Source organism: Gigantopelta aegis, chromosome 4 (genome assembly GCF_016097555.1).
Source record: "Gigantopelta aegis isolate Gae_Host chromosome 4, Gae_host_genome, whole genome shotgun sequence".
NCBI lineage: Eukaryota > Metazoa > Mollusca > Gastropoda > Neomphalida > Peltospiridae > Gigantopelta > Gigantopelta aegis.
In genome coordinates, this window is record NC_054702.1 from 2,588,621 (window position 1) to 2,604,257 (window position 15,637).

The window sequence follows — 15,637 nt, forward strand, 5'->3', positions numbered from 1 at the left end:
ATGTCCCTGATATGTTTGCGATAAACCACTTATTTTCTGGAATGTAAGGTCTATTTGTGAAATCAGTGTTGCGAGTGGCAGACCTCTAAACTACACCTAACAATGATTCATGCTAGCAGTATTGGACTTGTTATAACTCCCTTTAGTCTCTACTGTTTGGAGAGATACGACTTTAAATGCGCGAACTGTTTATTGTTCAGATAACCTGCTGTATCGTCATGATATGATATTTGGGGAGGTGTGTGGGTGTGTGTGTGTGTGTGGGGGGGGGGGGGGTGAGGAGGTTTCTCTCAAGACCAGAAGTCCAATAACGGCTTCACAGATGGACTCCTTCCGTGTTTGATTTGTGGTTAATGTGCTTCAGATGTTAAGAGTGGATCTTGTCAGTGCTGCCCGTCATATCGCCGGTTTCAGAGAGAGAAACCAGATTGTCAATGGGAGAATCCCAACATGGTCGCTTCAGGGCTTTGGTGATCAATACGAACATCCTCATTAATGCTGTTATCTTGTCAAACTCGAAGCAGGGAGAATGCTTCAGGGCTTTTAAAATTTCAACACATGTTCCGGTTGAGGATGGTCCAGTCCTTTGCCCACGCTGAGGCTGTTAGACGTTCTGTAACTTCACACTGCAGCGCCCTCCAGTGGCCAGTGTAGTGACGTAACGGTATAGATGTATATCAAATGTTGAAATTGAGATATAATTGTTGAATACCAAGTAGTACGTTGCCTCCGAAGTGAGCGTTTGGCAGCATTGACCTTGGCAACGGATAATAATTGGGATTTATTTTGTGTGTGAATTCTCCGTCTAGTCATGTGGTTAACGTGCCCAAGATAGCCTGTTTGAACCCGTGTTGCATATAAAAACGAAACTGGGATCGATCCCTGTCAGTGGGCCCATTTGGGCTATTTCCTGTTCCAGCCAGTGCACCACGACTGGTATATCAAAGGCAGTGGTATGTGCTATCCTGTCTGTGGGATGGTGCATATAAAAGATCTCTTGCTATTAATGGAAAAATGCAGCGGGGTTCTCTCTCAGACTATATGTCAAAATTACCAAATGTTTGACACCCAGTAGCCGATGATTAATAAATCAATGTGTTCTAGTGGTGTCGTTAAACAAAATAAACTTTATGAAAACGAAAGCACATAGTACTTGATGGTCGAATTAATAGAGCCTTTTTTAACGACAAATCTGCTCGAGTATTTAATGAGATATATGGAATCTTACGATATGTTTTATTGCTATTTTGACAAAGATATATTTTACTGACTTGGTGATACCGATATCTTTTAATGACTTAGTGATAAAGATACGAACGTACAACATTCGTTCATCTTTCATGTTTCACACCAATAGTCACGAATGGTTTCTTAGTTAAATAGATGGCGGTGTGACTTATTTTATTGCACATTTTGGATACGCGGATAGATTGGCACTTGTGAATGAGTCCACCAGCTCTTAGACATGTCCCTTCGTTCTCTTGTGTGTGTATGTTATATGTATACATTAGTGATGTTTATTTATGCATGCTCATCGTGTGTATTTGTGTATATGTGAAAACTATTAGCAAGCTGGATAACGAGTTTGACCAACCAGATGAGTCCCATGCATAATTATAATAAAGACTATTTAAAGAACAATTACTGAAGATGTGTCTGCTTTCAACGTCCCTCACACGGTCACCGGACTATTCCAATCTCATTTGAATAATGATCGAAACGTTAATTAACGGTTGATTAAAACATATTTTATTGTTTTTAAAATATAAATACATGTACTAGTACATTAGATAGGTTTCCAACTTACTAAACCTCTTTATAATACACAGACCTGAATTTGGTAAACGGTTGGAATTTCATAATCGATCATCGGTTATACCAACCAACCAATCAACTTTCGATTAAACAATGGGTTATAATTATATGACCTTAAAACTGGTTTGAAGAATATGCACCTATGTTCGGACTCCCTGAGAACTGGCCAACAAATAGCTCTAAAGGGACAGACCCTAGTTTCCACCCGTGAAAATTAACACTAAGTTTAGTTAAAGGGACAGACCCTAGTTTCCACCCGTGAAAATTAACACTAAGTTTAATTAAAGGGACAGACCCTAGTTTCCACCCGTGAAAAGTAACACTAAGTTTAGTTAATCTACAAACCTGTAACACATCTGGATAAAGTTACAATAGAGTGAAACATGAGTCTGTGAATTTGACTCTATAACTGTTACTTCTCAGACGCACGTGCATTTTTAAAAATAGGAGAAATGAATTTTGTGATATTAAAAACACCATGATGATCAAACACACTTCGAATGTACGGAAATTGATAATTTAAACCATAAAATCTAAGTAAAGTATGATTTCAGTTATCAAAAACGGCTATAATAGTAAAACAAATATGTCTTAGTGTTTAAAAACTAGGGTATGTCCCTTTAATATGTGTTCAATACGTGCTTGTTTCCTCTACGTATACATGGAAACAAACACAAACCCCCGGCACATTTACATCAGTTTCATCATCATTCAAACTGTAAGAACAATTACATCGTCATAGAATAGTAAATGAGCTTCGTTTCGTATCATGTGTATGTCTTGAGTGAAATAATGCTTAATTGTTACGAGCTTTAGCGAGTGACATTGGACTTTATTTCACGAGGAACATAAAGATGATACGAGATGGTAGCGAGTTTAGTATCCTATTTATTACTCGTAATCGATCTTAATTTATATCACTCAACTCGTTTGGTTGATGTTCCAGTAAGGTTGTATTGCGCCAATAGATGACGTCATCTTATGGCGTTCTAGTGGGATGTATCACTTTGACATGTGCCAAGATATGTTTAACCATATGGGTGTAATAAATAGATGACGTCATCTTATGGCGTTCTAGTGGGACGTATCACTTTGACATGTACCAAGATATGTTTAACCATATGGGTGTAATAAATAGATGACGTCATCTTATGGCGTTCTAGTGGGACGTATCACTTTGACATGTACCAAGATATGTTTAACCATATGGGTGTAATAAATAGATGACGTCATCTTATGGCGTTCTAGTGGGACGTATCACTTTGACATGTACCAAGATATGTTTAACCATATGGGTGTAATAAATAGATGACGTCATCTTATGGCGTTCTAGTGGGACGTATCACTTTGACATGTACCAAGATATGTTTAACCATATGGGTGTAATAAATAGATGACGTCATCTTATGGCGTTCTAGTGGGACGTATCACTTTGACATGTACCAAGATATGTTTAACCATATGGGTGTATTAAATAGATGACGTCATCTTATGGCGTTCTAGTGGGACGTATCACTTTGACATGTACCAAGATATGTTTAACCATATGGGTAATAAAACCTTTTTCGCGACATCCGATTATAGACTGTAATAATCGATCATCACATCGAATCGATTAATTTTCGATTATATCATTGTAACATCACTATGTAGTCCCAATAGCACTGACAGCAACGATACATTTATATAGTTATGTTCTGAAATAGAACAGTGGAAAATATTCCAGAAAAAAAAGAAACATTAGTAAACTGACAGCATGTTTATAACAATATTTGTTCACACATTTGACATATATTAAAATGACTACATGTTCACCAATTAATTTATTTCTAATACTATATAATAATAATATATTGCATGGCTTACCATAACAAAAATACCTGAAATGTTTCTCGTTTATGGAGTTTGTTTTGAAAAGTAATTTGTTTTGGCCATTTCTCAGATATGTACAGTATTGCATGACTAATTTAAACGAAGTGTTGTTAGCCAAATGCTAATTGTTGTAGCCACTTTGTACATCAGTTACCCGTTGGCTAAGTTGGCAATGGAACGAGGAGCCCTGGATTAATAACATTTCACTACCTGAAACGCCACACAAGCTGAAAGAGGTCAGTTATATGTCACGATCTGTAAACTGTTTTCAGACGGAAACAGCCTTGGCCTACGATGCCGTCCATCTGTTTGCACGTGCGCTGCACGAGCTCTCGCAGACCCAGGATGTCACGACGTCAGTGTTGTCGTGTGAAAAGTCACAGTCGTGGGCTCACGGAAACAGCTTACTCAACTTTATGAAAATTGTACGTACTCTTACTGTTAGTAAATAACATTAGATAGCACTTTTATTGGGGCTCAGAATGTTGTTTTCTTTTTTGGTGGAGTTTTTTTAACATTATGTTTTTGTTGCTGTATTGTATCTGAACAGGACTAAACGTTTCCATTTGGTAACCGTTTGTTTCAGTCAGTAGTTGACTACAGGTCTATGTTATAATAGCTTTAGTACTTTGCATAAAATGATATACATGTATCTTTCGAGGTGATCTTAATAAACATAAGTTTATTAGAAATTAGTCGATATGTTCTGCCCTTTGTAGTAATGATTCATTTACTTAACATATACATACCTTGCATTTCACGTCAAATTAAAACTAATCTAAGGCGTTGTTGGCAAGGCTCTTTATTATTTATATGTCATACAAAACATGTGTTTAATGGCACTATTTTAGTATTCTTCATAATGAATTAAGTAAAAGAAAATGAGTAAAATGTTTGTAAGAACGTTTGGTTTATTATGTGCTGTATGTTTATTGTTTAATGTTTGAATTACAGACAGTTTTTGACGGATTATCAGGACCTGTGAAATACGTCAACGGAGAACGAAAGGATTTTACACTAGACGTTATGGAGCTGACAGTCCACGGATTAAGGAAGGTGTGAAAACCGCTGTTTATTTTAAGAAATACTAGTATATAACTGTAATCGTTCGTCGGAAACATGCTACAGTAGTATCAAACTTGGGACAGTGTCTTTAAGAACCATTCTTGACTTTGTAATCACTGCCACATGGTTTTGGCTAATAGAACATTGATTAGTAATGTATCAACAAAAATATTAAGAGGTTGATACTGGATACAAGAAACTAATTGTCTGTTAGCTATCCGGACTCAATTACAATAGCTACTCAGAAATACTTTAGAAATAGTAATGAGACATATGAGAGAGAGAGAGAGAGAGAGAGAGAGAGAGAGAGAGAGAGAGAGAGAGAGAGAGAGAGAGAGAGAGAGAGAGAGAGCCAGCCAATGAGGGTTAAAGAAAGTGATCGACAGAGACACTATTAACACTTTATTTATCTAAGTACACATGTAGTTGTGGAAATCAAGATATTACTAGTGTGTTTGTGTAACGTGTTAAACACTGTTTTTCTAGACGGGACACTGGGACCGGTTCATTGGTATCAACATCACCAAGGATTACAGCGAACGCTTAAAAGACACCACAGCTGCTCTAGCGAACAGAACTCTGGATGTAATAGTCGTATTGGTAAGTTAAACTCCACTCTTATATTTAATATAATTACACTTTGTCTAAGGCCGTAACCAGGAAGGGTGTGTGTGTGTGTGGGTGTGGGGGGGGGGGGGGGGATACAACAAATGTCCTTTTAGTTTGCAATTTCGCGTACGTTGTTGAATGCTCGATTCCTAATGGATCAAAGTTTATCCATGAAGTTAGTTTTGCAGAAAAAACCCATACATTATTGAATACACAAACTTAATGCGTTAAAGTTCATCCACGAAGTTTGGTTTTGCAAGAAAAAACATACGTTGTTGAATATACAAACCTAATGCATCAAAGATCAAAGTTTATCCAGGAAGTTTGGTTTTGTAAGAAAAATCATATACTATTGAATACACAAATCCTAACAGATCAAAGTTTATGCACGAAGTTTGTTTTTTCAGGAAAAGCCGTACGTTGTTGAATACACGAATCCGGACGGGTCGAAGTACTACCGAGGATTCTGTATAGACCTGCTAGACGCCATCGCCAAACGGCGGGGTTTCAACTACACTGTCAGAGTGATCGCCAGGGAAATGGGCGGCTACGGCAAGAGTAACAACGGCTTGTGGAACGGCATCGTTCGAGAACTCATGGACAGGGTACGCACTAGCTTAGAACAAAGTCAATTTACAGGCACAATCACACGGCATTTATGTTGTCCCGAAAAGTAAATTATTCATCCAGCTGCATATTCATCGTATTCCACTTATATAATCGATAGTGTTGAATATAAATGAATTATGGCTACGTAGCTATATGTTGTCAATGTTAACCATTTAAATTGTTTTGAAAACGGCATGTAACAGCGAATTCTTGCTAAAGCAGAAAAAAAACAAATCAATGTGCTCTAGTGGTGTCGTTAAACAAAACACACTAACTCTTCGACTGTAAATAGTTGAGGGCCTTATAAGCCAGGAAATTTGCTATCGATCCTTCTGTTTGTGTGCAATAAAATATTAAACTATATTTTACATATACAGTTACATAAAACATTTTTACTTTACGTTTGATAGAAAAATACGAACTTATAAAAATATGGTGTGCAAGTGTGTGTGTGGGGGTTGGCGAGAGGAAGGAGGGGGGGGGGGGGTCTGGGTCACTGGACACCACGTCGGAATCTGTTGGGATACACTATTATATAATACTGATATATATTTGTTTATATAGAAAGCCGATATCGGTCTCGGTGGAATGTCAATCACCCACGACCGAGAGAAGGTGATCGACTTCACGAAGCCGTTCATCACGCTGGGCATCACGATTCTCTACAAGAAGCCCACCCCGAAGTCGCCCGAACTGTTCTCATTCCTGTCGCCCCTGTCGGTGGAGGTGTGGGTGTACATGATCGCCGCCTACCTGTGTGTGAGCTTCATGCTGTTCGTGATCGCGCGCTTCAGCCCCTACGAGTGGTGCAACCCCCACCCGTGTAACGAGGACTCGGACATCGTGGAAAACCAGTTCACCATCCTCAACAGTCTCTGGTTCACCATCGGCTCGCTCATGCAGCAGGGTCAGTAGAGTAGCTTCGTGGCAGTGCGTACTTCAGTCGGTAGAGTGCGCACCTGAGGTGATTTGATCATAGGATCGACCCCCTCAGTCGACTCATTGGGTTATTGTGTTCGTCCCAACCAGTGACACAACACTGTTGGTAGCCTCTTACTGCTGTTTCGATAGCAATAGCTTTCTTTGGCTAATATATCAAAGACTGTGCAGTGTATGGGAAAATACATATAAAATATATCTTACTGCTAACAGAAAATTGTAGCGGATTTCGTCTGAAGTCTGTCAGAATTATAAAATATCTAACACCCAATAGCGGGTAATAAATAATTAATGCGGTCTAGTCTTGTTGTTAAAACAATCTCTTAACTGTATTTGCCCCCATTTCTGCAGGTTGTGAGATCGCGCCCCGGGCCATATCGACCCGGATGGTGGCGGGGATCTGGTGGTTCTTCACGCTCATCATGATCTCCTCGTATACGGCCAACCTGGCAGCCTTCCTCACCGTCGAGAGGATGGTCAAGGACATCGAGAGCGCCGAGGACCTCGCCAAGCAGTCTAAGATCAAGTATGGAACTCTGTATGGCGGATCAACCATGGCTTTCTTCCAGGTAAGTTTTCTGTTTTTAATCTGTCTCATCATCTATCGCTCCACGGCATTTATGGCACCTCGTCATCTAAAGTCTATATATGGCGAGGGTCTATAGATTACGAGGAGCTAAACAGTCCAAGATCAAGTACGGGTTTTCTTCCAGGTGAGTCAACTTTTTTTAAAACTCCCTTATCGTCTATCGCTTCTGGACATTTAGGTGACTTCTGTTATAAAGATACAATGGAGAGGACATTGTGTGTGATTTTGTATCGCACGACAACATCGATTTAAAGATACTAACTATCGTCTTTAACGATGATCTAGCCGCCAAATTAAACTTTCCAATGAAATTAGCACCACTGAAACTGATTGCTGCCAATGGAGTATAAGTTAGCTCCATGCACATATGCCGTAAATACGTTTTATTTAGAAAAAAAACGTGTAAGTAGGTTTTAAACATAAAAATTTAACTTTTCAGCAGGATTCCTCATTCGTACCTTCACGGATTAAAGCTGATAACGTACATCATGCTCTATGTAAGAAACAATATCCCTTTGAATGAATACATCTATAGCCCCTCATCATCTCTAGTTCCTCATCATTTATAGGTGCTCGCCATCTGTAGTTAGTCGTCATCAATTGTTCCTCGTGGTCTATACTCCACCGTCATAAATATGTCCTCGTCATCTATAGTTCCTCGTGGTCTATACCCCATCGTCATCAATAGGTCCTCGTCATGTATAGTTCCTCGTGGTCTATAACCCACCGTCATCAATGGGTCCTCGTCATCTATTATTCCTCGTGGTCTATAACCCACCGTCATCAATGGGTCCTCGTCATCTATTATTCCTCGTGGTCTATAACCCACCGTCATCAATAGGTCCTCGTCATCTATAGTTCCTCGTGGTCTATAACCCACCGTCATCAATGGGTCCTCGTTATCTATTATTCCTCGTGGTCTATAACCCACCGTCATCAATGGGTCCTCGTCATCTATAGTTCCTCGTGGTCTATAACCCACCGTCATCAATAGTTCCTCGTCATCTATAGTTCCTTGTAGTCTATAACCCACCGTCATCAATAGGTGCTCGTCATCTATAGTTCCTCGTGGTCTATAACCCAGCGTCATCTATAGTTCCTCGTGGTCTATAACCCAGCGTCATCAATAGTTCCTTGTGGTCTATAACCCACCGTCATCAACAGTTCCTTGTCATCTATAGTTCCTCGTGGTCTGTAACCCACCGTCTTCAATAGTTCCGCATCATCTACAGCCCCATGTTATTACGGTATTTGCACAAAGCCATATACATTCGCTGTTTCAGAACTCTAAGATCGAGACGTTCAAGAGGATGTGGAACGCGATGAACACGTCTGAGGAGTCGGTGTTTCCCAAAAACGGCGAGGAGGGGGTGCGGCGGGTGAAGGCGGGGGGATACGCCTACCTGTCCGAGTCCACGTCCGTCGAGTACGTCGTCGAGAGGAACTGTGACCTTGAACAGATCGGAGGACTGCTCGACTCCAAGGGATACGGAATAGCAACACCAGAAGGTATAGTATCATGTTTATTGTGCTGCGAGCAAACGTGTTAATATTAATCTTATTACAGACCCTATTGCAGGGTTATGGAATAGCCACGCAAGATGGTATAGTATCATGTTTATTGTGCGGTGAGCAACGGTGTTAATATTAATCTTATCACAGACCCTATTGCAGGGTTATGGAATAGCCACGCCAGGAGGTATAGTATCATGTTTATTGTGCGGTGAGCAAAGGTGTTAATATTAATATTATCACAGACCCTATTGCAGGGTTATGGAATAGCCACGCCAGATGGTATAGTATCATGTTTATTGTACTTTCAGAAGTTGTGTTAATATTAATATTATCATATGAACTATTGCAGGGTTCTGGAATAGCCATGCCAGAAGGTATAGTATTATGTTTATTGCATTGCGAGAAGAGGTGTTCATATTACTATTACCATAGAGTCTATTGCAGAGTTATGGAATAAGACGACCAGAAGGTTTATCATTTTTTATTTGTAGTGCAGAGAGAAATGTTAATATTATTATTACCTTAAAAAACTATTGCAGTGTAATGATATAGTAACGCCAGAAGGTATATTATATTTATTGTACTGCAGGAGAAAACGCATCCGATGTCAGGAAATGTTATTCCAAACTTGTTTTTAGAAAATGTACCGCCAATGATTGGAGAAAAATACTAATAATACCCTAGTAAGTATTCATCGCTATAAAACCATGTTAAAAGAAAGGAGAGGAAAAGAACGAAAATTGAGTAATGAAATACTGTGATCCGATAATTTCAAATCTGCCATTATTTCAACACTGGTTCATTTAGATGTGAAGCGGAGCCTATACGTCTTGCGCTAAAAGCAGTTGCTAGTGACTGTTTTGTTAAAGCTTACATTGAACGTTTGGTGTTTCAGATTCGCAGTATCGAGATTTGATGTCGGAGACTATCCTGAAGCTACAAGAGGATCAGTTTATTCACGAGATTCACCGGAAGTGGTGGAAGGAGGAGCTGGGTGGGGGGAAGTGTGTTCATGATGTCTCGGGCGGATCCACGGGGAAGGCCAACGATCTAGGAGTAGATAATGTAGGGGGCGTCTTCGTCGTCCTCATAGCGGGAGTGGGCGCAGGATTTATAATATCCCTGTGTGAATTTATTTGGAAAGCCAGGAAAAATGCTAAGAAGGATGAGGTAAGCCACGCCATTTTTCCCGTTATAGTTCTGTGGTTTAGAGTTGGTTTTGGTTTTAAATATCTTGTTGTTCTTCAAGCAAAAACGATTTCATGACTACAGGGACTGTTGCAGCCTTGTAAAGACCTTGAATTTGAAGGGGTCTTATATAAGAAAACACTGAAAAACAAATAATCTTTAAAAGTAAAATAGCCAGTGTTTTTACCGTATAAATTGATGAAATATTGAATATTTTGGAGAGAAAAACAGGGGAAAAAACCCCAAAACAACAAAAATATTAAAAATAGCATCTGACAAAAGTTTGATCGTGTGATATTTCTTCTTCGAAAATGTCAATATTTTATTACTCTTTCATGCGACAGATATTTTTCATTAAATAAAACGTTGCTATTCCTTGAAAATTATTTCGTTTTAAAATATTGTATATGGGAGGCAAACATTTTTGTTTGGTTTAATGATAACCATAATGTTTTGGTTCATAATAATTTTTGAAAATTGTGTTGACTAATTTACCGAGGTGTCATTTTTTTAAAAACTTTTTATCAGATTTCAAAAAAAATTTAAGACATAGTTTGGTTGACGAAGTGGACTGGATCTCATCTAATATGCTTAATATGTTCTTCATTAAAATGTCATTTAGTTTTCAGCTATTATAGCGATAATTTCATTTAAGACATAGTTTGGTTGACGAAGTGGACTGGATCTCATCTAATATGCTTAATATGTTCTTCATTAAAATGTCATTTAGTTCTGAGCTATTATAGCGATAATTTCATTTAAGACATAGTTTGGTTGACGAAGTGGACTGGATCTCATCTAATATGCTTAATGTGTTCTTCATTAAAATGTCATTTAGTTTTCAGCTATTATAGCGATAATTTCATTTATGTTTAACATTCCAGAATTAAATATGGCCTTAATAGGTTATATCATAATATAGTACTAGTAATTTGTCATATGTTGCCTTCATTTCCTATTTCTTCAGATTAGTATGGCCTTAATATTCTATATATATTTTCTCATGAGTTTCCTGTTCTATTCTTCAGCAAACCTTGTGTTCAGAAATGGCTGAAGAATTTAGGTTTGCGGTGCGCTGTTTTGGCTCGAAGAAACCAAACAAGAAGAGAGACAAGGAAATAACCGACAACGGTCTACAGTTTATGCCATTGACTGGTTTTGCACAAAACTCTTTAGGAGGAAAAGAAGTATATGCATGACGAAAAGACACTTGATAAATAAAAACTATTTTTAAAACATATTTTTAGAGGGTTCAGCAAGATAGTGTCATGACTGGAGTCAGTGTTTGAAATCCCGAGAACCGAGAATAGATGGGTTCCCATTTGGAAGGGGCGAGACTGAGACTTTGATAAAACCTTGTATTTCGGTAAAGGACGACATATCACCACAATGTGTTGAATTATAACAGTTGTGATGATATGGTCATACCCACATGATTTGCCTCCTGTCAAAAGTATGTCTATGGGCGCCCGTGTTAATGGTTTCTTCAGAAGATGTTATCTTGTGCTGCAGTTGAACAGAAATATGAAGGTGGCGACAGATCTCAGGCCAGCTGACGTCTGCTTCTCTTTAAAGTGCCTTACGCAAACCAATCAAATGACTTCGTTAATTAGTTTGACCCAATCATCTTTGACCTGCTGTGACTCCAAATCGAGGCTGATGTATTTAAAACAAAATGTGCAGCCACTGTAATCAAAGTGTGGACGTATTTTGCTCAGATGAACAAACCAGAGCAAAATGTTTTGTACATTTGCAACAGTGTTGATAACGATAAGGTATGTGCCTAATGTTTGAGTTGATTTGAAACTGTTGTGTCTGAATCTTTTTATTTGTTATTTTTAAATGAATGACAAAGTAGCTAACTATCTTGTAAATAGTCTTCTGTACAAAGTAACCTTGTGTTTGTGGATACAAAGAATATTTAGGTTTTTTGTATTTCATTAATCCCATTTTAGTTACCTGGATCGTAAAGAGTTATATTTAACACCCCCTGTTCCTTCGCTTCAAATGATTGGGCATGACTCAAAATACGATAACAGGCTGAGCTCGCAGGTCAGTTATAATAACGTTATGTTTTATACTGAACGCGCGTGTCCAGCAGGATAGGATGTGTGTGTGTGGGAGTGTGTGTGTGTGTGTGGGGGGGGGGGGGGGGGTTACCACCGAACTTCATCGTGCATAGACATTGTAGTGTTTAATAGATGAACGTAATGGAGGGGCTTGTTGTTTTAGGGGGTTTTGCTGCTGTTTTAGGTTTGTTTGTTTGTTTTATTATGGGGAAGATGTGATTTTGTGGTCGACTGGGTGTTTCCGGGAAAGACTGCTATATGTAATGCATGTTAGTGTGCTTTTGAAAGATTGTAGGTGATCTTTTTTCAAAGTTGCACGACTCTTTAAGAAATAAATCTTGCAACCGCCCATGTACTGTACCATAATCATGAAAGTAGTTGAACATGGACAGGTTTGTCGTCCACAACGAGGCAACAGTTGAGTCGTTCAACTCACGATCTTGCCGATTCCTGACTTATTGGCGCCGACTATGATCATATCCATACAGACGCGCGATCAGAAACAGTCGGGAAAATCGGCAAGTTGATAAGTTGGTCAACTCAGTCAGTAGAATCCTGTCAGTGGCGGTCTTAACCGAACTGACTTAGTTGTTGTATGCACTCAAGGCTAAGCCAGCATTTCAAGGTGAACCGTATGGATTTGAAATGACTATTCCATCCACACATCTGTTCGCTGGAAGTGTCCACGGCAGTAGGAGCCACGATTGCCTTTACGCTTCACGAATAATGGAATAACGCTAATTTGACCTGGTCAAACAACGATCAGATATCCAGGGTGAGGAGAATAGAAACTTCACATGGTGTTTACGATTGTTGTTAAATTCCATGTGCTATTGATGATTTTAATACTGTTTGTGGAAAGGTAGACTCACAAGTTGTGTTCTAATATTATTGTTAAATTTTATGTTCTATTGGTGATTTTAATACTGTTGCGTTCTAGTATTATTGTTTTATTTCGTGTTCTATTGGTGATTTTTAGTTATATTGGAGAAGACATAGATTTTTGTTGTAGTATACGTCAGTGTGCCTTTTCAACTGCCATGTTTCTTCGGCAAACAAAACCAAGACGTGATCAACCATGAGATATGGATCTATTTGTAAAAGAACACATAAAAAATATAAAAGAATAAAGTAGAAGAAAAGTTAAAAGTAATAAAGAAATATAAATTAAAGTAACCTTTAATCTGCATACAAACATTATTGGAGATTTACCACCATTAAAGTCAGTCATCTTTGTTTTGTTTGCTGCCAATGGAAAAGTGAATAGGATTTCCTCTAAGTCTATCAGAATTATCGGCAAATGACCATGTGACAGTTGAAAAGAGCAAAGCATACTGTTTATGTTTTATTGTTTGTTTGGCATTAAAAGGACAAATATTAACGCGCTTCCGGCAGGAGTCACGTGTCTGAGAGCGAATCAGCATTAATATCCGGAAACTGCCGATTACATCAGTTACACGTTAAATTCTTTAGTGACGTCGAGTTAAAATATATTTATATTCCATCTGTGTTGTACTTACATGCATTTCAAACTTGTCATTCGTTGTCAACAGTTAGTTTCTAGACTTACACTGTTCCGTTGTATTAACTTTCGTTTCATATTATTTTGTCTAGAACTGTTCCAAAAGATGTATTACATATGAGGTGAGAGGGGTGGGTGGTTACTACGCCTCATACTGTAATAAATAAATAAATAAATAAATAAATAAGAAAACCGCTTCTTCTAATTTAACAGTAAGGAAGATTATTTCAGATCTCACACTCACCATCCTATTCAGCCCTCTAGTTTATGCAGTTGTTTTTGGAACAGCCCTTAATAATTAACAATTCATTATTATTTTCTTGCACCTTTTTTCGTCCTCTGCGTGTATGTATACATTTTCACTGTGACGATGTTAAGAATAACATGACTTATATATGCACCTGATTGTTGTACATGTAATGTATGGAGAAAAAACAACATCATTAAGCGATTGTTGCAGTGAGTCAAAGTGACTGTGTAAATGCGTCATCCAAGTTCTAAACGTATAAATGCAGGTTACTATATCATCGAAATTCATTACTTCGCCACGTTTATCACTGGAGAGTTTTAATACATTTCAACTAGCTGATTAGACAATCTCTCTTTTACATTGTCACGTCGTGAGTAGCGACGTGGCAAGGTCATGGTTTTGTTTACATAATTACGTCATAAACTGTGAAATGCGTCACGTATCCATCTTATGACTTTTTATGTGTCCACGTGATGATGGTGGGTACTTAGCTCTGTCATGTGATATTTATTGCATAATGACGTCATCATTGTTTGTTAGCCATGTAATGAAATTTTGTTAGCAATGTCATGAATTTATGTCACCATCATGTCATACATTTTGTTAAAATGTAACCAGCTATTTCATAGCTACATCATGAAATTTGTTATATAATTATGTTATGAAATTTGTAAATGTTTCTTTAGTTCAAAAATAATTTGTTAATGCATTTGTTTGGAAAGGTGCTCAGTGGTTATCGGTGTATGGGCTCTTTACAAACGACCATATGAAGTTATGGACATATGTATTAATACTCGTTATAACACGTTAATGGCACTATTCTGAGTTTGAACAAATGTCAAAAGATTTTCGGCAAAAACACATTTTTATATTATTAAAATGACAATTTATTTACATTATCTTAGAATAGGAATATGTCTATAACCAATTGATTTTGAACGTCGTAAATAATTCTATCATTTCAAATGTATTTATCCGTATAATGATTTCTATTTAAAACATGCTTCGGCAAAATAGTGTTTTCAAAAACAATGGGTGGGTGTGGGGTGGGAGGAAACAAACAAACGTGAGTCTTGCTACTGCTGAAACTCGGAATAGTCCCTGTAAATAGGTGAGATATTTGCGTTAAACAACCGATAATAATACCATAGTCCATGACCATTTTGAAAACAGCCCTTAAGTAGAGTTCATAAATAATTACCCAATATGTTGACCATGTATATAACAAGTATGACCTAAGGAACTTGTGTTGTTTGTTTTGTTTTTATTTTCTTTATGAAAACGTGAGTGATTAATTTACCTATAAATACGTGTTTGTGCGAAACAGTCTTCCTATAGTTCAGAAAATATGATTAAATTATTATTATCCAGGGAACTGTACATTTTAGCTTGATTTAAAATCTGAGAATTTCTTTACCCTTTCTAACAGTGCTAGATAGTGCTGAGGCCTTGCGACCTGTTTTGGGGAGCATACCACTATTGGAGACAATCAGAGTTAGTGCCATTAAAAGAGTGTACCCTTGCTTTGTTTTATTTTGTTGCATTAAGAACTCACTTGAACTTTCAGGTTATGCAATGATTTTTTTTATGTGCAT

General features: G+C 37.9%; 1 protein-coding gene across 4 annotated transcripts in view; it reads left to right on the forward strand.

The window, feature by feature from the left end:
- Window positions 1–13,797, forward strand: part of LOC121372481 (glutamate receptor ionotropic, kainate 2-like) — a 144,585-nt gene extending 130,788 nt beyond the window's left edge. For all 4 annotated transcript variants that reach the window (XM_041498819.1, XM_041498818.1, XM_041498817.1 and 1 more), the window contains 9 exons: window positions 3,960–4,112; window positions 4,642–4,743; window positions 5,239–5,352; window positions 5,769–5,966; window positions 6,535–6,877; window positions 7,261–7,478; window positions 8,782–9,007; window positions 9,909–10,183; window positions 11,230–13,797. In XM_041498819.1, the coding sequence (XP_041354753.1) occupies window positions 3,960–4,112; window positions 4,642–4,743; window positions 5,239–5,352; window positions 5,769–5,966; window positions 6,535–6,877; window positions 7,261–7,478; window positions 8,782–9,007; window positions 9,909–10,183; window positions 11,230–11,400 (1,800 nt within the window). In that variant the 3' untranslated portion in view covers window positions 11,401–13,797. The remainder of the gene's footprint in view (window positions 1–3,959; window positions 4,113–4,641; window positions 4,744–5,238; window positions 5,353–5,768; window positions 5,967–6,534; window positions 6,878–7,260; window positions 7,479–8,781; window positions 9,008–9,908; window positions 10,184–11,229) is intronic.
- The last annotated feature ends 1,840 nt before the right edge of the window (window positions 13,798–15,637 follow it).